Source organism: Columba livia, chromosome 18 (genome assembly GCF_036013475.1).
Source record: "Columba livia isolate bColLiv1 breed racing homer chromosome 18, bColLiv1.pat.W.v2, whole genome shotgun sequence".
NCBI lineage: Eukaryota > Metazoa > Chordata > Aves > Columbiformes > Columbidae > Columba > Columba livia.
This window is the reverse complement of record NC_088619.1, coordinates 196,874-221,643: the sequence shown is the minus strand read 5'-3', so window position 1 is coordinate 221,643 and position 24,770 is coordinate 196,874. Positions and strand designations below refer to the sequence as shown.

At 42.8% G+C, this 24,770-nt stretch overlaps 1 protein-coding gene across 4 annotated transcripts in view; it reads right to left on the bottom strand.

Moving 5' to 3' along the window:
* Window positions 1-24,770, bottom strand: part of MYH10 (myosin heavy chain 10) — a 106,133-nt gene that overhangs the window by 54,103 nt on the left and 27,260 nt on the right. For all 4 annotated transcript variants that reach the window (XM_065034328.1, XM_065034330.1, XM_065034329.1 and 1 more), the window contains exons 4-5: window positions 11,733-11,760; window positions 443-545 (exon numbers count right to left, since the gene is read on the bottom strand). In XM_065034328.1, coding sequence (XP_064890400.1) covers window positions 443-545; window positions 11,733-11,760 — 131 coding nt within the window. The remainder of the gene's footprint in view (window positions 1-442; window positions 546-11,732; window positions 11,761-24,770) is intronic.

The window sequence follows — 24,770 nt, the reverse complement described above, 5'->3', positions numbered from 1 at the left end:
TAAATATAACGGCTCCACAGCAGTTTCTAAGCCTGATGATTTTTCCCATCTACAAGTCAGTTTTATGAAAGAACAGAAAGCTCACTCACAATTATAGTTGTAAAAACTGCATCTAGTGGGAACTACATTCACTAAGAACTGCCCGGGTTCGTTAAATATTTTCAAAACCTGGGTTTTACTGCACCAGAAGGCTCTGATGCCGTGTCTAGTTCCAATGCTTGCATGAAGCCTTTAATTTCACAATGGAAGTTAAACAGCTAAATTAACTGGAAATGTTGATGTAACTGCTCATTTCAGCCACTACTAAAGAGAAAATAATGGTTGAGACAAAGTTATGTGGATGACATTACCGATTATCTTAAATAAAAAAGTTGTTGTTTTTTTAATGCAAAGACTGTAGTTTTCAAAAAGAGCATCAAACTGAGAAAATATCCCAACTTACAGGAATATTATGGTCCTTTCTTCCTTTATGGGAGGAAGCAACATGAGCAAGGTATTGAATAACCTTCTTGGTGTTTTCAGTCTTCCCGGCACCAGATTCACCTCTGCAAAACATTTCAGACATTTTCCTCAAAATTCATTTTCAACAACTTCTCAATTCTTTGTTTATAGCAACCTCATTTCATTCCACTCATGACCTTGACTATGCAACAGACCCAAGCATCTAAAACCAAAAGCACAGATGCAGGGAACTACGAGGTATTTCTTTAAAACACTTTCTTCATCCTAAAGATGCATTAAGATGTTGATATAATGTTTTTGACTATATGCCTCAATTCCTTTGTTATTTTCAGAAACAAGAACCAGACTTGGTCTCTGCCTTGACCATTGGGCCACAGACAGAACTCTGAAGAGTGCAGACAGACTATATATATATATTTAGTCATATATACTCACACACTTTTATAATTAGCATCATTGTAGTATATTTTATATTACAGAAGCAGGTTATGAGAATTACCAAGTTGAAAGAAATATTCAGTATCTTTAGAAGCCAGTTGGAAAGTAAAATACATTTTAGAGAACCAGATTCTTTGTAGTGCTCAGGCTCTTAGCTAGTTTAACAATATATTTATGGCAGCAGGGCTAAATGAATTCATTCAGAAATGAACTGATGAGTGCAGAGCAGTACAGAACACAGATCAATAAAGATAGCAAATGCACATTTCATTTTTAAGACAGAGGCAGATTTAAAGCAAAACATTTTTGGACACAATTTAGTGCAAAGTTTACACAGGGGATATTCTGGGCAGGAAATGTGACCAAGTTCACATCACAGCAATCACAGATTATGTGAATACAGCTCTATTTTAAAAAACAAATCAAAAACCCAAGGTCTGGTCTTTGGATAAACCCACACAAAGAGATTATTACCAGGTCTAACCTGGCAATGATTCCGGAGCAGTGAAGTACTGGAGAAAGATCCCATTTCAAGCACAGCAGTGACTGGCACTAGTGACTTGGACGTGTACGGAGCTAAAAAGGATTTTACGATGGGGATTCGCATGGAAAAAGTGAACGTACTTCTATCATCCAACGGTTCTTCAGAAATTAAAGTCTGGACGCCAACTACTTTGTAAGAATGACCAGCACGCATTTCGTGCCCTTGAATATTTCTCAGCTGGGATACTTATAACGGAAACATTAATTTATCAGGAGTGGCAGAATTTAAGCATGTTCTTTTGCAGCCTTCAGAAATCCCTTCGTGCACCACACTGCACACCCCAGCCTGGTATCCAGGCTTCATTTACTTGGGTATTTAGTACCTTCAGACCTGCACTTGATTAGGTATGCAGCTTAGAAGCATTGCTATCCCCACACCACACTTAACGTCTGCAAAAATGAGACAATACAGCACTTCAGATCTTAACTTTGCATATGCAGGAGGGATATTGCCCCCAATCTTCAAAGAGAACGCACTCTTAAAAAAAAAATAAATAAAAAAAATCTAATTTCTTCTTACTTTCAAATCCTCTTACACCATGGAAACCCCCAGGACAAGTGCACTGGGCAACCTCTTGATAAGAGACAGCAGGAAATGCATTTTCTCCCCGGAGCAGAACCTGCTTCTCAGAAGCAACTACATCAACCTGGCTAAACCCATTATTGTCCCATTCTTCCCTCACAAGAAGACAAACATCATTGGGGAACAATACAGAATAAGAAAGACTAGAAACCACTGGCCTCAGTTACTCAAAATGTTGACTCTGTTAGCTGTGTACATTGCAGAAAAAACTGGGACAGCACCACCTGAAGAGCTAGTTATGAAGAAGGTTACTCTGAGAATTAGCTAATGGATAACTGGGGTTCTTTTTTGCCAAGATCCCATCAATATGCACAGAAACTGTACTTTGGGACTGCTACAACAGGAATAATACACTTTGACTCCATGAAAAAAGCCATTTCTACCTGGTCCAGAGTCACCACATACAAGACAAATGTGAAGACTGATGAGGAGAAAAAAAAGACCTTGGATGCCAATTCATACGTCCTGGTCTTTACTTCTAGTTTCCCTTTTATTGCAGTGTCTACATTAACATAACTCATGTCTGTAAGCAATAATAAAAGCAGTCTCATCCGTGTCTAGATGTATATTAAAATATGCTTAATGCTAAACTATTTCAACAGGTAAGAGAAGAAAATACATAGAGCAAAATATACATTTACATTTTAAAGCAATACAATTTGTTCTTATTGTCATCAGAGCTTGCGAACGCATTAGCTCTGCCTTTAAAATGAGATAAATAATCTTTCCTGCCAAATTACAGAAACAAAGTTTATACAGTTTTAAAGGAGTAAAATCTACTCTGAAACAGTCAGTGAAAACAGCCCCATAAATCCAGCCCAGATGTCGCCTTCCTAGCAGGGCGGCGCAGGCCTCTCGCAGGCCCTGACCGCCAGCCGGGTTTTCTGGCACACACACCAGTAAAGCTCCATATAGTGCAGGGAGCTCAAAAGCCTGCAATACATTCCTTTTGCTAAAAAGCCTTTAAATCTAATAGTGTGGGGTTTTATTTAGAGAAAGTCTTTCATGCAAGTCCTCATTCAAAAGCAACACTAATGGATGTTATCATCCCAGTTCTCCTCTCCCTGGAGCTTACAAGAATGCCAAATATTTCCTGCAGGATCCAGTGTTAGATAGCTCTGCTGCCATAGGCTCTAAAAGAATTAGAAGATTTAGGGTAAAGTCTTTTTCATTTATAGAAATAATGACATCTGTGTACTTGAGTTCTTTCCCAGGAGTGCAAACACACAAATTACAAAAATAAATCAAAATCTACCTCTACCAACCTACCCAAAAAAGGTAAACTTTTAGTAACACTGTGTACAATGCTTATGGAATGGAGATGGTATTGCAAAGCTAAAGATTAGTTTCTTCAAACCCCTGTTTTAATACAATTAATATGTTACCATAAATTAAACAACTCAAACTCTTGGCTGAGATCCCAGCCTTACTTCAGTCAACAGCAGCTTTCCTAATGACTTCAGTAGGGTCATAATTCCACCTCATTTATTTCAGTCTCTTTTCCACTACTAGTAGACAGAAAACCTTACGAGGCTGAAGAGAAAAGCTGTATTAACTCAAGCCATGGGCTATATCAGGGCACCCAAGGAAGCAAATAATCTTCAGCAATAGCTTCAAGTTGGATGTATAAGTTTATTCCATCAATTAACGGGAAGATATCTCCCTTACAAACTATGTTACACTGACAGGTCAAAGAAAATCTGACAGTCGATGGTAAATTTGCGCAGTATCTAGAGTTAAAGCCCTTTCTCTAGAGCAGCAAAGCTGCTGCTTCAAAGCAGCTTCAAGCACATTTAAAATTGGAAAAGTTTAGCTGGCACAAGCACTTAAAATTTTTACAGGGTTTGAAACACATTGCATGTAAAGTGTCATTTCCAATAAAGGAAAGTACGCTTTAGGGAAACTGATCTCAGCTACAATTCGGATAGCAAAAATTAGTGACTGACTTCCCAATCAGCTGCAGTTTCTCCCCCCCTCAGCAACTGGAGCCCAAGTCTTGTACAGAAGAGGCATTTTCTCTGCTGAGTAGATTGTCATCTAGAAAATGGACAAAACAAACAGAGATGACTCAGAGGCCACAAAGTAAATGGGCAACCACCAGGAATGGAAGCCGGTCTTCTGACTTGCAGGAGATCACTGTGCTCTTCCAACACAGCCCGTGTGTAATGGCAATTACTGTTCTACAAACAAGTCGAACTCCTCCGTGGGAAAGACCGGTTCTAAAGAAAAACAGGAGGGAAACAGTGGCTTCGCTTATTGTCCAGCAGGTCTGAAGCATCTACACATCTTTCTGCGATAGTCACAGTACGTGGTGCGTCAGGACAAGGCAACGCCACCACCCCTGCCCGAATCTGCAGATGAGTTTCTAGGCTTTCAGAAAGTTAAATTAAAGCTGCTTACTGAGGTGCCAGTGCAAGGACTGGCACCCTTCTTGCAGCAGCCAGTGAGCCAGGAGCTTCACCAGCAGATCAGAGGCCACGCGGGATGTACCCAGTGTAGTGTCGTGAGTCATGTAAGACAGGATAAAAAAAACCCCACATGCTCTGAAATTCCAAGACAGACTTTTCTTCATCTTGCTACTTGCACACAAAGTCTCCACTGCAAGCTAACAGTATTTGTGAAGATAAGCATCTGGAGCGCATTAAGATGGTGAGATGCAGTTAGTGTCATCGATCCCACTACAGATCATCTCTGTGATTTCAGTTTCTGAAAAATGAACCAAACAGGCCAGTATTTTCCATGCTGAGAGCCCAGATCACACCTTTCCTGTGCTTTAGGAGTTTCATCTGCTTCTGTCATTCCTGACAAGCAACAAGCTCTGGGATGAGAAGTTAACCTGGAAGCAGAAAGGAGAAGCGGTCCCAGCACCTTGGCACCCAATTTTGGACACGGGGATCCCAACCCTGCGGGGCCGGTGGCCAGCAACGCCTTGGGGCTCACACAAAGCAGCCACTCACATAAGGCAAAACCCCATGAAGTATGCACTTAGATTGTTCACAGGAGAAAGTAACTGTGTAAGTAAGAGCCCCAACAATGGTCTGTTGTCCTTCTCACAACAGCAGTTGCAAAGAACAGAAGAAACACTTATTCTCAGACACAACCGAGCAGATCTTCTGCCAGCTACAAATTAACAGATATTTACAGTAAAAACCTGTAATTAAAAGGGTGTCTTAATCACTTGACTATATTTCTGAAACAAAGAGGTATAACCAATACTTCGGATGAGTGCAGGAGAGTCACTAATTGGCTTGACTATTTACAAGGCTGCTTTACAGCTCCTGCAGTTCTCCCTGGATGCTTCCCATCGTCTCCACACCAGTTGTCTAGGGAATGTTCCCAGCTGGATTACAGCCAGAGGTTGTATACAAAAATGCCTGGTATTTGCTGCTGTTGTCCTTTAATAAGCAGCCTCTATTCCCTCCATCCCCCCTGCCTCCTACTGAAGGCAATTCAGATTAGATATCCTTGTATGGCTGCAAGCATCTGCTAAGTGACAGTTCATCAAGCCCAGTCTCTAGCTTAAAATAAAGCGCAGTGCAGCACATTTTCATATTGGACTTTCCACAAGTTGCCTTGCAGCTAAAGACAACAAAGCCGGGCAAGGTTGGGATATTTCTCAGATTCTTCATATACCACAGCAGAAATTTCCTCATCTTGGTCCCTTGGCTCCAGCAGCCTGAATGCCACGGAACAGGAACAGGCAGCAATAATCACAGAGAAATACCAACACTTAGCAAAACATCAGCAGCTGCAGCTTCTCCAAATAAAAAAAAAAGCCCACAAAGCTGCTAATTACAGCTTCACATCTTACAGAAATGAAAAAATGTCCAGTGGGGTATGTGCACATCGCAAAGTTTGCACCACTTTTCTGTAACTGACTTCACACGGCTGTTGGGCTAATACAGGCCGAGAATGTACTTCTAGCAGGAACAAGCAGTTGCTGAAACTACATGTATTTTCCTTTTGTTTCAGCAAACTAAGAATTTACAGAGAGAAAATTCTAAACGAGTTATCATTTGCACCCCAACCAAGGGGGAGTGATTAGACAGACATTAGTTGAGTGTAACTTCCCAAAGAATTACTGGTTTTGAGGGTTGCTTGTTTGCTTTTTATTTGAAAGTTTGACGAACCAAACTACAAAGTGATGGAGAGCTCCAGTAACCTCACTAGCGACTTGTCAGTGGTTAGCGCCCTGAAATTAAACTACCTGACTTCAAAGCTAAAAAGAAATTATCACTACTGTTCGTTCAGCTCCTTCCGCGTCATCATTAACCAGGCAATAATCTGGTTTTCACCTATGTCTGATAAGTTGTCCAATGGATTCAGGAACTGCAGGTGCATGTGCCTGTGCACGTATTTGGGTGAAAGGCCAAAAAACACATAAGAAATCACATCACTGCTACCTGAGGAAATCAGGGACACGTCACGGAGCAGGCAGTCTTTTCAGACACGGGAAAATGACTTTTGGTTCACTTTGAGAAAAGCCTCTCTATGAGAAGTAATTTCAGCAGCAAATTTCTCCTACCAACTGTGTCCCTGGGACTCCAATACTAACAAATTTACAAGAATGGACACGGTTGGGGGAAAGGTGGTGGGGGTGTGGAACACAGTGGAACAAATAACGACCAGACAAAAGGAAGTCAGTGCATAAATATGCATAAAATTACACACCACTAAGTCAGAATAAAGCCCTGTGGTCAAGTCTCCTCAGCAATTGTCTATATTCAGTTCCTTAAAAGACAGATAGTGGAAAAAGCGATCAGAACAGAAGGTACCACAATGAGAGTAAGAATGTGCATTTTACATCCTGAGAGAACTCTTATTTCTGCAGCAAGAGCAGGAGGTCACCCGTGTTATTGAGTCTGGACTGGAGAACTGAACGGCAGCCACGTCAGCTGGAGATCTCAGTCAAACCCTCCTGAAGAACCAGCCGCCAGGTCAGGCGAAGGACGAGACGTCAAGCTGAGACAAGCAGTCAGAAAACGCAGCAGCCGTTTTGGGTTGTTTGTGTATTTCCCCCTCCTGGCACGAAGTTTGACTTTGAGAAAAACATTACCAACTTCAAGATCACTAGTTTATGCAAAACTCCTCATCTTTAGGGCACGTCAGGCCCCAAACTCCTCATGGAATGGCAGCAGGTCGTGTTTGAGACAGAAAACCTCCAAGCCATCTCACTGCCTTCGAAATTATAAGATGTATCATTATGCCTATATCTGCAGTGGAACACAGGTTATTCTTCGGCACGATTCTCTTTGAGGGAAACAAAAATAAGATTATTCTCAGCAAACTGTATTCCTCAAGAAGTCCCACCTGCGTGCATCTTCTCTCGACAGGTATAATACACCGTCTGCAGCCTGTCCTGCCAGGCAAACAATGACCAGTGTCTACCAAATGCTGAACCAGCCTGGCTCATCAGACACTGCTAGTCCTGAGGCAAAGCGTGAACAAACCTCCAAGTGTCTACAAAATATCTAAGATAAAACATTCATTAATGTAGCTACAACAGTGGTTTAACAATGTTAGAAAACACATTAAGTAACACCTTTGCAGTTTCATGATGCATCTGGCCACAGCTGTTTACTGGAATGACTGCACGAAGGTAAGTGCAGTCCTTCCAGGGAACCAGGTTAGTATTTCCTACAGATTTGGACATGTTAAAACAATGAAACAGCCTTAACCCCAGAATTAAGTTGCACACTTTCACGCCTAGGATAAAAAAAAACCATGTGTAACAGGTATAAATCAGGATTGGCTATCTGTTGAGTCCAGGAGGAACAAAAGCTTAAGGTCATCTTGCAGTTGAGGAAATAAAAAAAAATGGAGTTTAAAGGTTTTCCAAGGTAAGTACGAATAGACTGGACATCATTAAGTTAGAACCAAAGGAAGGAAGGCCTCTGGCACAAGTGCAGAGACAGTGTTTGAAGAGGAAAAACTGAAACCAAAGCCAAAGGCTTGAAACACCACCATTCTAACACCTCAGAGTGCTCTGGAGAGCAGCAGTCTGGGGTGGCCGGAAGAAAAGGCAGCTGGATCCAGAGACCCGGTAAGGTGCTGTTCAAATACTATCGCTTGAGAGCTGACCTGGCTCCCAGAAAACTTGATCAACTAGCGGTAGGGAGAGACAGGTGACCATGTTAAACAGATGAAACTTCATCACCAATGGGAGAGACTTATCTCCAGGATGTACAAAAAGACAATTACGGTCTAGGCAGGAATGACCAGCACACCACAGCTGTCCACTCATCTCAGTGCACCGGGCAAGGGATGTTTTCTTTCTCACTAGCTGGCTTGAACTACTCTTACTGAAGAACAGAAAAATGTTTCTGAGGACTTTCACCTCTACTAAAGACCAGGGTCAATTGGATGATCAGTGTCCCAAGACGACAAGTCTGGGATGAGAAGATGTCTCAAGCCTCTGATGAACTGCCATGGGAGTTTCTGAAACCACCTCCAGTGCAGTTAAGACACACTCCTACCACCTTATTTACTCCTGCCTTAGCCCAAGACCTGTAAAGCCAGTGGCATGGAAGGGAAACACACACAGTTTACAAAGTCCTGGACACTACCCACCCTTGATCAAAACATGAGACATCCTCTTGGCCTGTTACACACAGGTGTTTGCCATGGCCTTGTCCCATTCATGAAGGGGATTAAGCCACATATCAAGTACCAAGTTTATCAAGCAAGCCTAACAAAATACAGCTCTGCTGTAACACCCACGTTGGGGACAGTGCTGCAGAGGCAGCTGTCTTTACAGTCTCTCTGTTCAAAAGATACATGAAAGGGAATACAAGTGGATTTGATGGCACTTCCGAACTGGACACAGAGCTGAAAAGCAGTCTGGATAAACCTGTCTTAAGAGAAAAGTGTTTATTAACCTGAACAACAGTCTGGTAACCCCAACTGCCCTTTTTATAGTCAGCGCCTAAAATGGTGCGGATGGATACACAATATTAGCAAGATCTCCCAGGCTATGGGCAACTTTGGTGTTTAACTTCAAGACAACAGAAACACCTTGGGTTCGGGCATCTGTCTCATCATGCATCTTTATATTCCCAAAAGGTAAGACCTAGACTGGAAGGTCTTTGGTCCTGTACATCCAGTTTGGAGAGGAAATGCCTTGTCCTTCATAATTCTGAGGCCACAGATCTGTTCACATTACTGAGGAAATTTGTATTTCCAAGTAAATCATGTTCAGTGACATTGAACCTTTTCAACCTTGTTTCTCCTTATGCTGCTGTGTAAGTACTTCAGTAAGAAATAGAAGTTAAAGCAGCAAGATGGCCAACAGAGCTGGAATCTATTGTTCAGAACCTCAGCTTTATTAAGAGTCTGCCACGCTTCTGTGAAGTGCAGCGTTTAACAGCGGTACAACCAAGGCACTGAATTAAAGGTAGTAAAACTTGTCCAATGTCATGGTACTAATAGCTTCAATACTTAGTTTTGTGATATGATTCCAGGATAGCATGAAAATCCTTCGAAGATGTGGTGTTCACTGCTTCTTCACACCAGCTTCTGAATTTTTTCCCTGGAGAAGCAGATTTGTCACGAAACATTTTACATGTCCAACAGTAGAGATGTCATCAGGGCCATCTCTGAGGGTCTTAACATCAGGACTGCTCTCAGAGCACATCCCAGCAGCTCCAGACTCAGTGCTGCATACAGCTGATTCTCCTGAGGTCTGACTGTAGGTAGGGACGTGTGTCCATCCCCACCTCACCATCTGGGAAGAAGTCTGTCTGTGCACATGGATGCGCAGCAAGCCGCTCATCAACTGCCCAGCCAAGATGCGGCTAAACCTGTCACAAGATGCAGATCTTTCATGTTGAAGCATGTTGTACCGGGTATAAAATAGGGTTCCATTGCCTATTCAGTTCAGCAGGATCAAAAGCTTACAGTAACCTTACAGGTGAGGTAGTAAAATTGAAGGCAAGAGAGCTTAAAAGCTTTCCAATTTGCAAATGAACAGATCAGGCATTCACTAAATCCTGCACCACTGCCATTCCAACCTTTGTGGTCTTGGCTGACCATGGAAAGAAGTGCAAGGTTCATGCATAGGCACAAAACACAAAGCTACTTCAATAAAAATTCACCTGAGGCAAGCACATACTGTCGAAGCATCCACAAACACACAAGAACAAAGCATTTATTTTCTCTCTGGGATCCCATCCCTGCTTTGAGGGCTGTTTTGCACATTGCACATGAAGTAGTCATCACATAAAACAGAAGTCACACTAATAGCTGGGACCACAGACCTAGACAAGCCTGTGTTAACCAGATGAACTTCTATCTTCACTACAGAACTGGGTTTGCTTCTGTGTCCCTAGACCCCAGATAGCTTGTGTTCAGATTATCTATAGTTCAAAAAAGCGTGGCTTGAAAGAATTGTCCTTCAGTCTTGTGTAAAGTCAGAGTTAAGGCACTTCTGTAAGAAGCAGAAGATGAAGATTCGGATTTCTTCATGTCAAGAAGGAAACTGAACCCAGGTCTCTTTCCAGCAATTAATCTACCCATGGAGCTATTTCAGGATCCTCACGAGCTATGGCCTCAATGTGCCGGCACACAGCACCGCCAAGGGATCGCACAGCCCACGCAGAGCCACACAAGCTACTGCATCCTCCCTCTCCCCCTCAAACTATTGGCTAAGTTCAGTTATATCCCAGACTGCTAATTGCACTTTCAGAATGGAGCCAAGGTGTTGTTTCACCCCACCGACAAACCAGCCCAACACCCAGGTTGCTACCAACAGGGACACGACCCCTCCAGTCTGTTCAAACTCCACACCAGTGCTCCTGAGCCCACGGAGTGCAGACCCACAGAACTAAACTGATGAAAAGCAGCATTTTGTGGCAAGGTGATAAACCAGCTCGGGGGCAAGAGCTGGCAGAAACTGCATTCTGAAACTGCAATTAGCAGTCTGGGATATATCAGCTCAGCAGCGTCACATGCCTGAAAGCACAGGGTGTTTCAAAAGGATGGACCCAATCTGAAATCACTTTATCTCTGCAACCACAACCCACCCATGAACAAAACTCTTACCACTCGAAAGGGCGGTGCATCAAGTTACTAAAACTTGATCACTCATTAGACCACTTGTAAATTTTTGTGTAATGGTAACGTGTTGCCATTGTGAAACACACTGCTTTGAAATGGGGTCCATCTTTCTGAAACACCCTGTACACCCATACTCTGACTTCCCCACCATTGCATTCCCAGGTCCCAGAGGAATTTCGAATGAAATTCATGCTTCTGGCTGGCGCAAAGTCGGGTACACACAGAGAACACAAAAGGAAACCTCTGTGTCAACTTAGCCAGAGTCTGCCCGTTTGAAGCAGATCCAAAGTGAAGCTGTTGCTCAGCAGGGCTCTAGACCAACGTTCAACTCGTATACCCCCCAGGTGCTACACACCGAGTAGTATTTGAGATACAGACACTTTTTAAAGCTTTTTGTTTCCGATTAGCATCTCTTGACTGAGATTTTTAAATTATGTTTCTTAAACGGTGCATGCCCGTAAAATTTTCAATAAGGTGAAATACAGTGTTTAAAGAATATGTTGCCATATTAAACAGCATTTCATGCTACATCTCTAACCATTAGTCACTGTCTGTGAAGATTAAAGGTCAAATTTTGACTACTAGAGCTATATATAAGACGCTTTCAAAACACAGATTTCCAAAAATGCTCGAATGAAACGTGTTCACTTACGTGCAGAGAATTGATTGGTCCTCACGGTCTGCAAAACAAGAACAAACGTGGTTATAGTTTGTGTTTATAATGTCCTGTAATTTGCAAGATAGTTTCTTTTAAATGAATATTTTAAAAATTCAGCTTTTCAGGTTAACACATCTAAGGACGCTCTCCAGCAAGTTTCATAACATACCTTCAACACCTCAGTTCACACTCCCCACTCCCCAAAACAACAGCTTAGACATTCCTAAAAGCTCCGCCATTTCATATAATAAAACTAAAACTTTATTAAAATTTAATAGAAACCCACAGTAATATTTATAACCATATTTTCAGACAAAGTTGGTGCAACATCTTCTGTATGTATCTTTGCCCAGATCAATCAAATGATTTAAACTAAGCAAGCAAAAAAGTTCCAAGTACAAAACACTAATGACAGACACTTGGAAACAGCACTGACATCTCCAGCAAACAAGCACTTCCCTATGGGTTTTTCTTTCTTTTTTTAAATGAACACGCAAGCCTAAAGCGCTTCCATAATTCAGCTTATTCATTAAAGACTTGTCAAAAGGACATTCAGGGAAATATTGAACAGAGCTGAACTCTGCAATGCGGTGGTTCAGCACTATTGTGACACCCGCTGCTGTGCTCCTGACCTTTGGAAAGAAAGCCCAGAGGTCGGTTCTACCCTGCACAAGGTCATTCACAATTACAAGACCTTTACAAGATGTGTTTCAACATCATGCACTCTATATTAAAAATTATATAATCAAAACATTCAAATACACCTGCAAACAAGTAAGATGTTTTAGTTAAAGGTGTTTTCTACCCTTTAAGCCAGCGTTTTCAATGAGTTCTACATTTTTTTCATGAATCTGCATCACAAAGATCTTGCTTTTACACTTCAGCTGTCTGTCACCGGCTCCAGAAGAATACGATTCCCTCCTGCAAGCTCAGAGCTTCAGACAGCTTTCTGTTACAATTGGTAATTCGTAATGGATTATGGTACAATAAATAAAATAAAGCTTTATTTTATTCAAGTGTAAAGCTCACAGGTACATGTCAGACTCCCTGCATATAGCCCTTCTCCTGGAGCACCGACGGACCCCAGATAACAGGTGACAACTGCTCCTTGTGGGACACCAGTCCTGGCAGGAGGAACAGACACACGGCAGCTTCCATACACGCTTAAGAGGTCTCAACCAGATCCATGTCCGTATATATAACCTCAGTACATTTACAACCATTTCTGGCAAGCAGAATAGTGTAAACAACATCTCACATTATTTCTGGACATATTTAGAAACAATGTTGTTAAACTGAGTTGCAAATTTCTGCTGAGTTTTGCAGACTGCACGAAACCAGCCATCCTACATGCGTAACGACCCGAGTTCCTAGTGCCATTGCACAACAATTAGTGCAGAAGCGGAGTGTCAGCCTTAGCTAGGTAGCATCTAAAAATTTAAAACCAAAATCCAGCAGTGAGCTGTGATTCCCCCTGTCATGCTGCCTGATGAACAACCCAGGCACCAGAACAGCCGGTGTTTGGACAAGGAATCACTGGAGAGAGTCCAGCGGTGACTGCGAAGATGCTGAGGGGTCTGGAGCATCTTTCTTGTGACGAGAAACTGAGAGAGCTGGGGCTGTTCAGCTGGAGAAGAGAAGCTGAGAGGGATCTGATCATCATTAAGTCAATTTAACTCAATCAGAGGAATATAAGCACGAGGACAAGTGTGTAGTAGGAGGGGGTGAAATAAGAGGGCTAAGCTCTTAGTTGAAGTTATGTCATAAGACCAACCTTTTGGTTTTAAACCAACACAGAAGTCCCATACGAATCTACTACTTCACTTTAGAGACATACAGCTTGGATTTAAATACATCCCAAGGTCTTCAATGTAGTTGAAGGGCTACTAGTCACAGAGAAGGGCTACTACAATATTCCTAATTTGAAAAGCAAAGTTCCAAGACTATGCACGGTTTATGAATAAAAACAAAATTTTATTTTCTGGTTCAGAAATAAGCTTTCCATAGGCTAGTATGTCCTTGTGAATCGAAGAATTTGGAAGCACAAAGGTAATACAAGCTGACTCCAGCCTTAGGTTGAAGGACCCCGGCTGCCGCAATTCAACCTGAGCTGCCACTGACGTCTCTGCTCTCTCTGCCCAGTTCTCCCATCCCACCTCTTGAAACCAGCAGCTGACCATGAAAATGCACATGCTGCGAGTCCAAGTAGCTGATGGAACTAACAAAATTTCATTTTCAACCAGATCAGCTCCCTGATCCAGTTTGTAACAGTTTATAACACTGGAAACACTTAGTGAGTCACACTAGCAAAAAAAACTATCAAAAAATATATATATTTAGATATATAAAAATAGATCTATAAATCCTATAGAAATATATATCCAAAAAAGTGGCTGATCATTAGATGGGCTTATGATATATCAAGCACATATTCAGCACCTGGAAGCGCTCGAGCGGCAGCCAGAGCCAGCGCTCACCGCCCGCTGCCCCAGCTCAAATTCTCACTGACGCAAGAACCAGCAGCCACATCGGGGAAACTCAGTCATACAACACTGAACAGGGCAAACGCTTTGAAAAGAGAGCAAGGAGAATTCCCAGAATATAAAAAGGACCAGAAGAATTACAGCTTTGAAAGCCGCTCTTCCCTACACCCTCTTAAACCTACATTGCTCTCATCTCCCCAGAGGAATATGTTCTGGGGATGGCAACTGGCAGCTCCTCAGACAAACCCGTTGCTTGGCTGTGGAATTGCCATGTTTTCTCATTTGAAAATCCCATAACAATAGATCCTGATGTTTACCTTATCTGTATATATAACAAAATGCATCAAGTTTTGACTGTCAGAATACAAAACATTTTACACCAATACCCCTTCTCTCACCAAATCATGCAATGATTTTTATCCCCCCCCAACATACTAGACCCAACAAAACCCCTGTTAACTCTGGGGAAGGTTCCAGATGTATGTAATGTATTAAACAATTTTTTGGGTAATTGGTTCAGACAGGAGGTTCTGCAAAGTCGTAGCTCAAAGCTATAGAGCCTGTCTACAAAACAATTACCGTATTTTAGCAAAGCAGCTTTTCTTAAGAGTAGGACTTTGTTCTGCTTGGGTCACACTATAGTCATTCATAAATCCGCAGAAGACAATAAAACAAAAAAGGAAGAATCCGTCTTCAGGTTTCCTACCAAAACTCAAAGACAGCAGCATTGCGAGCACAGCAATTTTATCATGGAGTTTCCAAATAGAATGGCTGCCCACCCTCTACGCTTCCTTTGCTCCAATTACCTTTTACTATATTGATATTTTAAGTATTGCAAATGCCCAGATCTGCCTTTATCCGTCACAATTTGACTCGGAGTAAATGGAAGAGGCCAGCTGGAGCCATCCTGCACAGTGAACTGCCCAATTGGGAAGTCATTTTTTGAGATTAACACAAACAACAAATCTATGAAAACATCTCCACAGATGTATTACCTGCTTTCAGATTTAATGTATCTCCGATCACTCTGACAGCAACTACAGTTTTTGTCAAACACAGTAACCTTCATACAAACCTTGACTGTCTCACAATCCTGTCACCCTTCCGAAAAGCATCTTCCCTTTTGCATCCAACCTTTATTTAGTTAAGAACTTGAAATAAGTGTGCCAAGACAAAAAGGTTAATTCTAGAAAAGCAGTGAAAATGGATGTATGCAAGTATTAACCTGTCTTCCTGACTCAGGTTAAAAAAACCTCAAAACTACGGGCATCGGGGAATTACACAGAGGGAAAAAAACTACATCAGGCATCAGGGAATTACACAGAGGGAAATGGTTCTGATTTGCAGGTACATCAAGGGTTGTCCTTACCGAAAGCCAAGCACAAGACTCTTGCAGATCATTCCTTTCGACATTATCTTCCCTTTCATTTCTCCAGAGCAGGAATAGCCATTCAGCAGTGATAAAACGCGAGGCTCATTCCTGCAGCAAGCATCACCAAAAAAGTTGCTGCATTTGTTGGGCTGGAGGAAGCAACTTGGATAGTTCTCAAATGGGAGAAACTGTTGTCTTTCTAAACAGAGGTAGTGCTGCAGGGGGAATGGAAGGTTCTCATTTATTTTTAGACAATATTTAATACTCAGGTGCCATAGCCCATAAACCAAGAAAAGCCTGGTTCCATGGTCGAGAGCTTTGTTTGTTGTGGGTGTCAGGCTGAGAAGATCCGTGTATATTTGCCCTCTACTGTAGGTGAACAGGCTCAAATATCAGTCTATTCAAGGACATTCAAAAATCTAATTCCTGACAAATTTTGCAAAAGTGGGTCAGTGCCTGGAGGAAAGAGACCTTCCCATCAGCACAGGTATTGCTGCTGCCAGAGCATTCACAGCACTCAGCCATAAATGCCCCATAGCATTAAAAGTACACAGGTGGTCTGACAATCTGCCATTCTTCATTTCCAAGTGCTCAATAACTTTTTTTTTCCTTTTTTTTTTTTATAACCAAGTCCTTCTGGACTGATAAGCACGGAGAGAGATCTGGTTACACAGACGAAGTATGCCTTTATATTTTGTGTTTGTCTTTAAAATGTTGCCTAGTTACTCCCTAAACTATCATCAAACACTTTAACACTACCAAGTGACTCGCAACAAACATCTCCAACAAGTGTAACAGGAAGACTGACAGGCACAAGTTTGTTTGTTGAGTACCTGCCTTACTGTGGACCAAAAATACCCTGACACACTTTGGCTCACCGGGAGATTTCTGCAATCGTGCTGTTTATCCTCCATTTCACCTCTGCCTTTGGTTGTGCAATAATCTTTGCCGTGTACAGCGCAGTCATTCACTATTCAACGTACATTCTGTGTCTTCACAAAAAGACAAGGGCAGTTTACAGGAATACAGTCAGTATTTTGCCAATACTAACCCATTACACATTCAAGTGAGCTTTTGAGAAAGTGTATGATTTGCTACCAGCATAAACCTGACATTTCAGGTTGGAACACCTAAATTTAATCAGCCAGTGCTGACTATTTAAGGAAGCTGAAGCTAAGCATGCGCAAAGCATCAGTGTGATACATCCAGCAGTGCTAAAGAAGATGGACAATGTTGGGTTACTCCTTTTGGGCAGCTTCAGGTTACTTAAAAGGGGGGAGACATCACAGCCACCTTCAAGAATGGCAAGTAGGATCATTGCACTGTCATTCTAAAAGCTGGAAGGGACTCTTAAGGGGAAAATGATCAACGACACCAGCACTCTTTCAGGGAAAACCTTTTCTCTTGATGTACCTTGAAACTGCATTTATCATCTTTTCTTGTCATCATCACCTTATTCATCTTTTGGTCAGTTTTTACAGCCAAGTCTTATTTATCGGAAACGGTTGAGCTATGATCTTGCAGAAATTCTCACTCTTATTCCTAAAATGTATAATGTAATTTATACTAGAAGACCAAATTCAGGCATACTCCACTCCCCATGGGTATCCAGTGATTTTAAGATTTAGAATAATAACATTTACCAGTTTTGCTTCATCAGTGCTGGTACTTTTTCCACACAACACTGCAACCCCAGTGCTGGCTCAGACACCGTCCATGGAGGATGCCACCAGAACTCACCATCCACTTCAAAGACAAATACATCAGTGCTGTCACCTCTTCAAATCGATTACTAGTTCCTTACTTTGTCTGTTTACCTGGTATTTCCCACATAACATGCTACAAGACACTGACAACAAGCATCTACTACATTTCCTCAGCAAGAAACACCAGCCTATCTGAACAAACTACCACAAACCCCTTCTGACAGATCAGAATTTCGCTCTTGCCTCTCTCATGTACTTTGGTTACTCCAAGATACCTCCAAGTCTTCAATGAAGGGCAGAGAAAGCACCCGTTCACCATGGGGTGGGGGCAGCGGTGCAGACACTCTTAGTTGCTCCGGTTGTTTGTGAACTTAAAATAAGAAAAGCTTAAAAAAAAATAGTTCTATCCCTTAATCTAAAAGATGTGAGATTTGAGATAAATCACAACAGTCATACATCAATTTTGCTTGCTGACTGCCAAGTATGTTGAGTTTATTATTGTGAAAAACGCAGCTGTGATTCGTGCTAAGATGTTTAATGTTTACAGGTAGAACCAAATGAGGCACGGACTCTGAACTTGCAAAAGGGAAAAGTTCTATGTAGAAAGTTACGAAACTTGTTTAGGAAAATTATATTGATATTGGGAACTAACATTTTAAGGGTTAAGCAACTATATAACAAGGGCCTACTAACAAGCTAACATTTTAAACCACATTATTAATATCTAGTTTAGAGCTGTATGTAACTAATTGTGCTAAAAAAAAGCAGGACTTCATTAAATGCCAAGATAAAAAGTTTTACAGCACCAGCTGCAACCTTGAGGAGACAAGACAGCCAAGATTTACAGCAAAAAGGGGGCACCAGTCTGGTTCCGGTCAGTTTGGCAGCTTGGGTTCCAGCCAGTTCCTCCCAATGAGCCAAAGGTGAAAAGTCCACTGTGACGAAGCTGAAGGAGCTTCATCCAAAGACCCCTAAAGACCCTTCCTCAAATTCACCAAGTGGCCCTGCACAGGCGCAACAGGGGAGGGTCAAGAAGGGGAATATGTAAATGGTTATCTGAGACTCATTTTAATAAAAAGCAAGAAAGGTCATGAATATGTAGAGGCGTTCCTGGGGTCATTATGAATATGTAATACCATACTGTATTTCAGCACATTTCTTATTGTTAAAAGTGTGCATGTTGGGCGGAGTGAATCCCCCGCACACCCAGCGCTGTTTTGCTTTTGCTCTAATGAACACGTGTTTAAAGAATACAATTAAGAAATTGGATTAAACGTTGTTTATCCATAAAAAAAAACGTAAGTTATTTACTTCAGCTGGTGACCCCGATGTGACAACCTTGGATAGCTCTGTGTTACCCCAGGTTCCAGGGAGGCGCCCCACTTTAACAGTGGCCCTTGGACCCAGGTGTGCGGAGAGCTACCAACGTTATTCAAAATTAAAGCATAAGCAAAAGAACTGAGAAGAATTGAGCTCACTCCCCCTGAATGCTGCAGTTTACCTGTAATCCAGAGTGCACGAAGGTCCTGACAGGAAAAGTGGACTGTAAGTACTGCCGGGTCAGGCAGGTCCTGATGGGAAAAATGGACTGTAAATACCATCAGGTCGGGTAATGTGATTGTGTGACTGGTGTTGTTTGAGACGCAATCTGGTTGCGAAGCGAGTGCGGAGTCCTTCTAAGTGCGGTTCCAACACCCCGCGAGGGGCTTGGCCACTGAAGGGACAAAGTGAGTGAAGCACACTCTGTGTTGTGGGTTTGAGCCCCACATTGTAAGCTAGTGGGTTCGATCCCAAAGTAAGCCAGTTGTAGTGGGTTTGAGGTTCCCACAAGAGGTCAAAGGGGAGGGACCTGCCGGAGGTACCCCCTGACAGTCTCTTGCTGGGGGCGGGGGTCACGTTAGAGTTTTGGACCCCCCAACAGTCCCTTGGTGGGGATCATGCTAGAACTCTGGGATGAAGAGAAGTTCACCCAAGGAAAAAGCAAGGGATAAATGGACTCAAGGAGTGGACCCCCCAGTCTGTAACAAAGTCCTGGGGAGATATAAGAAAGAAACTAGAAAAACTCGAAGAGATAAGGAGAAACAAAGAGTGAACTCATCCCTCATCCCACCTGTTGGGACGGGACAGTTCATTTGGTGTCAGAAGTGGGATATTCTGTGAGAAGCGGTTTGGGGGGGGATAGGAGCCGGAGGCTCTAAAGGAGGACGGATCGGTCTGTGCCGCGTTCTCCGGCAGTGGGTCATGGCATCCCGGGTCAAGCCAGGCCTGGACTGCTCCCTGATGTTGAGCTTACTGGAAGATTATAAGGCTTGCCGGACTCCTGAGGGTCTTAGGTGGGCTTCTGGACATTGGTCGTCTCCAGATACTGTACCTGAGCAAACAAGGGACTTGGCAAAAGAAAGCAGATTTGAGATCTCTGCTGTTTTGGAAGCAGCACTGATAGCTGCCCCTAAAGACAAGCAAACTGAGCAAGAGATCATTAAATCACTGTAGACAGATTTACAACAGAATGGTCTGAAGTTCAGCAAGCGGAGAGAGAATTAGCTGATAACAAATGAATCACAGAAAAACATGCAGAACAGTCTGCAAGATGCCTTTTAGTAATAGCTTTTTTTTCTTTGTGGGTATCTTTTTGAATGTGTTGCAGTTTCTTGTCTTTGCCTGTTGTATGGTATAGTGAGACCACAGATTGACCTAAAATGTACATTTTGTGACGATGAGAAATTTGGCTCTTGACTGTGTGAATGTGGTGATGGGGTTTTGTGTGTGATAGCCATTGCTTTTCTTTCTGGCATGCTGGCTTTGTTCTGGCATCTGGACTTGCACAGCTCTGTGACAGGCTGTGTCTCATCCCCGTGTACTAAATTTGGCTCTTTTGTATGTGCACCGGATAAAGAATCCTGGTTTTGGGGTAACAGTTGTGGCGCCCCAGATGGGACACTGATCAAAGCCTTGCCCGGTCCAGCTCGCTGCGGCGGGGGGGCGGGTGCCGATGGGGCTCCAGCCGCACTGACCTGTTTTGTCAGAGACCCAGCGGTGCCTCCACCTGCTGAGCAGTGAGCGGTTCAAGGGTGCGATGCAAACATCGAGACACTGTCTTGAATTAGTGTAACTGCGATCTGTTCGCATATTTGACCTTGGTGTTTGGTTTGCGTGTCTGAGCTCAGTACTTTAGTTTGTATATTTATATTTGGTATCGAAAGAATTTGTTTGGGGAGGTAATTCCAAAATGAGAACCGGTTCCATTACTAAAGTACCACCTTGCTCCCCCTTCAGATGCATCTGTACACATGCGAGTAAATTAGTGGGGGAAGTGATTTGAATGTGAAATTCTGGGTTAGCTGTATTGCAGTTAGTGTTGTTCTGTGGACAGACTGATTTGGATCTAAAATTAATGGAAGGGATCAATGCTTAATATGCTGCTTATTGACATCTGTAAGAAATTACAAAAGGTAGGAGCTGAGGGATGTAAGTATTGCTCAGCTAACTGAAATTGCATATAAAGTTTATAGTCGCAGGAATTAAATGAAGAGAGAAAAAGGGCAAGAGGAGCCCAAGCCTGTGCTGTGAAGTTTGAACATGAAGTTCAGGCCCGGCAGCTCCCCCTCCATAAGCTGCGGCCAGAAGAAAAGAAGTAAAAAGCTGACTGGCTGCTAAAGCGGCAGAAAAAGGTGTCGGGGGGGAGAGCGGCGGCTGCTGGAGCTGGAGCTGCAGCTCCTCTCCTCCGGGCTCGCCGCCCGCGGGGGATGAAGCGGGGGGGCAGTCGCCGCCTGGCCCGTTCCTGCTGGGCTGCTTGGTTTGTGTAACGCGCACAGAGCACCCGGATTTCCCCTTAGATATCCACCTTCTGACCCAGGTTCTGAAGTAGGAATTCGGCCACTAATAGAGAAATTCCTGCAAATAGGGTTATCAAAGGTGTGTGAGTCTAATTACAACACCCCTATGTTGCCTGTCCGCAAGCCAGACGGGTCATATTGGGTGCTTCAGGACTTAGGAGCTATAAACAAAATAACTGAGGACCTCTACCCAGTGGTAGCAGACCCATACACCCTTCTGACAGCATTAACACCTCATTTGACTTGGTTTATCGTTTTAGATTTAAAAGATGCTTTCTTTTGCCTCCCTCTCCATGAAGGTAGTCAGACAATAGGAGAACCCTAAAAATAAATGTCAAACCCAGCTCACATGGACGGTGTTGCCACAAAGATTCACAAATAGCCCGACAATATTTGGAAATCAGCTTGCTGAACATTTTGAATCCTGGGAAGCCCCGTCTGATGAGGGACAGATGCTACAATATGTGGATGACATTTTAATCACTACTAGAACCAAGGAGATGTGCATGACCTGGACCCTGTGGACCAGAAACACCTGCAATGGAATAAGGAAGCGACACGAGCCTTTAAGAACTTAAAAAGGCTTGGATGTCAGCCCCTGCCCTAGGACTCCCAGATGTGAGTAAACCATTTTTCCTATTCTCTCACGAGAAACAGGGAATACCCTTGGGTACATTGGCACAGGATCTTGGCCCATATCAACAAGCAGTGGCCTATTTCTCCAGACAGTTAGATGAAGCTGCAAAGGGGTGGCCTGGATGCCTGCGGGCAGTTGCTGCAGCGCTACTGAATATACAGGAGGTCCAGAGATTTGCCGTGGGTCAGAAAATGACTGTGCTAGTATAGCCCCCAGTGTCTAACAAGATGGTGTAGAAATTATCGTCACTAACATTGTCAACCCAGCTTCTTTCCTCAGTGGCAACTTTGGAGAACCAGTTCATCATGACTGCCTGGAGACCACTGAAACATCATCCAATTGACCAGATCTAAAAGACATTCCTATTGAAAACTCTGAAAACTTGTTTACGGATGGAAGCAGCTAACCGTGAGGGTTGTGCATGTGCACAGAGCAATTTGGAAAGAAAAGGGACTTTTGAACTCTCGAGGCAAACAGATCAAACATGCGGAGGAGATCTTGAAACTACTGGAAGCCGTTCAACTTCCTAAGAAAACGGCAATCGTGCACATTAAGGCACAGCAGAAATTGAGCTCGGAATCGGAAAGGGCTGGCGGACAGAGAGGCAAACCAAACGGCTCAGCACAAGGTAAAAACAGAAAGTGCTCTAGTCCTTGGGGGACAGGTCTCTGTAACAGGTAAGACAGTGTGTACTAAAGAGAATCAAATCTCATCATAGATTTAGAGGAATCATATAATAAGGAAGGGTGGGCTCACACCCTTCAGGGATTTTGTCCCCTTTCATGTAGTTTGGCCTTTAGTAAGGGAAGAACATAAGAAAGGATTTTGGGGAATAGAACCACTATGCAAACATTTGATTAGGGAAAGAGGAGCTAGAGATTTGTCTGTCACTGTAGAACAGGTGACAGCACTGTGATCTTTGCCTCCAGAATAATCCCAAAAATATGCCCAAGCTAGAAATGGGTCAAATGGGGAAGGGAATGGGCCTGGACCACAATGGGAACTTGATTGTTCAGAACTCCCAGGAAAAGGCGGGTACCGATATTGGTTGGTATTAACTGATACTTTTTCAGGTTGGCCAGAATCATTCCCTACCAGGACAGCAAAAGCTTAGGAGGTGACTAAGAACATTGATACATGAAATAACACCAAGGTTTGGAGTTCCAGCTGTTAGATCCTCTGATAGAGGGCCACATTTATTTATGTGTATGTGAAGTCTTTTGCAGAAAACTTTGGAACCATAATAGGAAGGTCCATTTCAAGATCTCCTGATATCCTTCACTGCTACCAATATTAAAGAACAAAATGCCTGGATTCATCATTCTAGATTGAAGAAAGCCTGTGAAACACAATGGAGGGTAACCCAGGTGCAACCTGGAAAACTATATTTTTCACAATTACCTTTTAGTCCTTCTGGGTGACCAACCTGGGTGGTGCTTCCCGCAATGGGAAAAAGAAACCCAAAAGAACAAAACAAGTAGAATTTTTGGTAGATATGGGGGCAACACTCATTAAAACCTGGAAATAAGAAACTCCAACTCCATGATGGGAGGGGCCTTTTCTTGTTTTGTTAAATACAGAAACAGCTGTTTGCACTGCAGAGAAAGGATGGACGCATGTCTCTTGAGTTAAAGGACCACTGATGGAAGAAAGAACCTGGAAAGTGACTCAAGAACCAGGGGAATTGAAATAGAAATGGGATCGGTGATGTAACTACTATCAGTATTGTTCATATGAATGTCCAGTATAAATGAGAATCAGAATATTTTAATAGTTAAGCATGTTGAACTAAGTTGTATACGTAATTCTCTTATCTGTATTTGATGTTTAGGTTGTAATGAACTGTGGTATAAGCATATCCATGAAGGGAAATTACCAACAGGATTGTGTAATAAGCATTTAAGAACAGAAGATAAGGAAACCAAAGCTAGGTTGAGAATTCTAACAGTCGCTGGAGGAATACAAAAAGAATAGTGAAGAATGATTTACTAAAGGGGTGTATGAGAATTTAGAGAGTCCACCAATGATAGGAAGAATAGAGTGTAAAAAGAGAAATCAAATTTCGTGCTGTCCTGTTGCTCCTGGGAAGTGAAGGCCAAGAGTTGGGAATACGATAAAAAGTCATCACCTAACGGCAAAAATAGGAAAGGTGGGAACACTACCCTTGCTGCAGAGAAGATGACGAACTCGGCTGCCGGCTGCAACCTGGTCGGCCAGAGAGGCAGAGGGTGTGGAAACTTGGACCTGATCCTCTTGCTAGGAGTGGTGACTTATTGTTCCCAACTTAGCCTGGCCAATCCCTGTATCAAGTGCTATGAGCACGTGAGAATAGGAAGACTGACACAATATGTTCTCAATTATCACACTCATGTTAATTCTGGATGGTATGATAGAACAAAATTGGAAAAATGTGAAATCCAAGGGCAGAAGTTATGGGTAGCAACTAACCTAGGGAAAGGTGGACTCGGTGTAGGCTCTGTCTCCTGTCCTAGGGGAGAACAGAGTATCTGTTTTTCACAAACTGGCATGTGGGGCTATTCAGATGGAGGGGGAGAGCAAGATCAGTATAAGGAGGAGATAGTTAAGAGTGCCACTCAAGAACTGAAAAGAAGGCAAGAGAAACAGAAAGTGGTACAGAAAAGCAGTGATTGGTATGAAGAAATAAGGCAAAAAGACAAGGGATTACAATCACCAACAGTAGGGAAAAAGCTGTTTATAGACCTTATGGAAAAGATAGCCCGGGAATTAAATGTCACATCATGCTGGATATGTGGGGGGTCTCAAATGGCAGAACAGCGGCCTTGGAGAGGAGAGAGTGTAAGCCCAGAAGGATTACTGGTATGGAACAGAACTCATGTAACTCGAGAAAAAAGACCAGAAGGATGGGTATTAAGTCACTCAATAATAGGGCTGATATGCATATCAAGGGATGATGGTAAACGAGATTTTACTGAATACGTTGGACAAACCCCTTGTAAGTTAGTGTTGCGGGCAAATT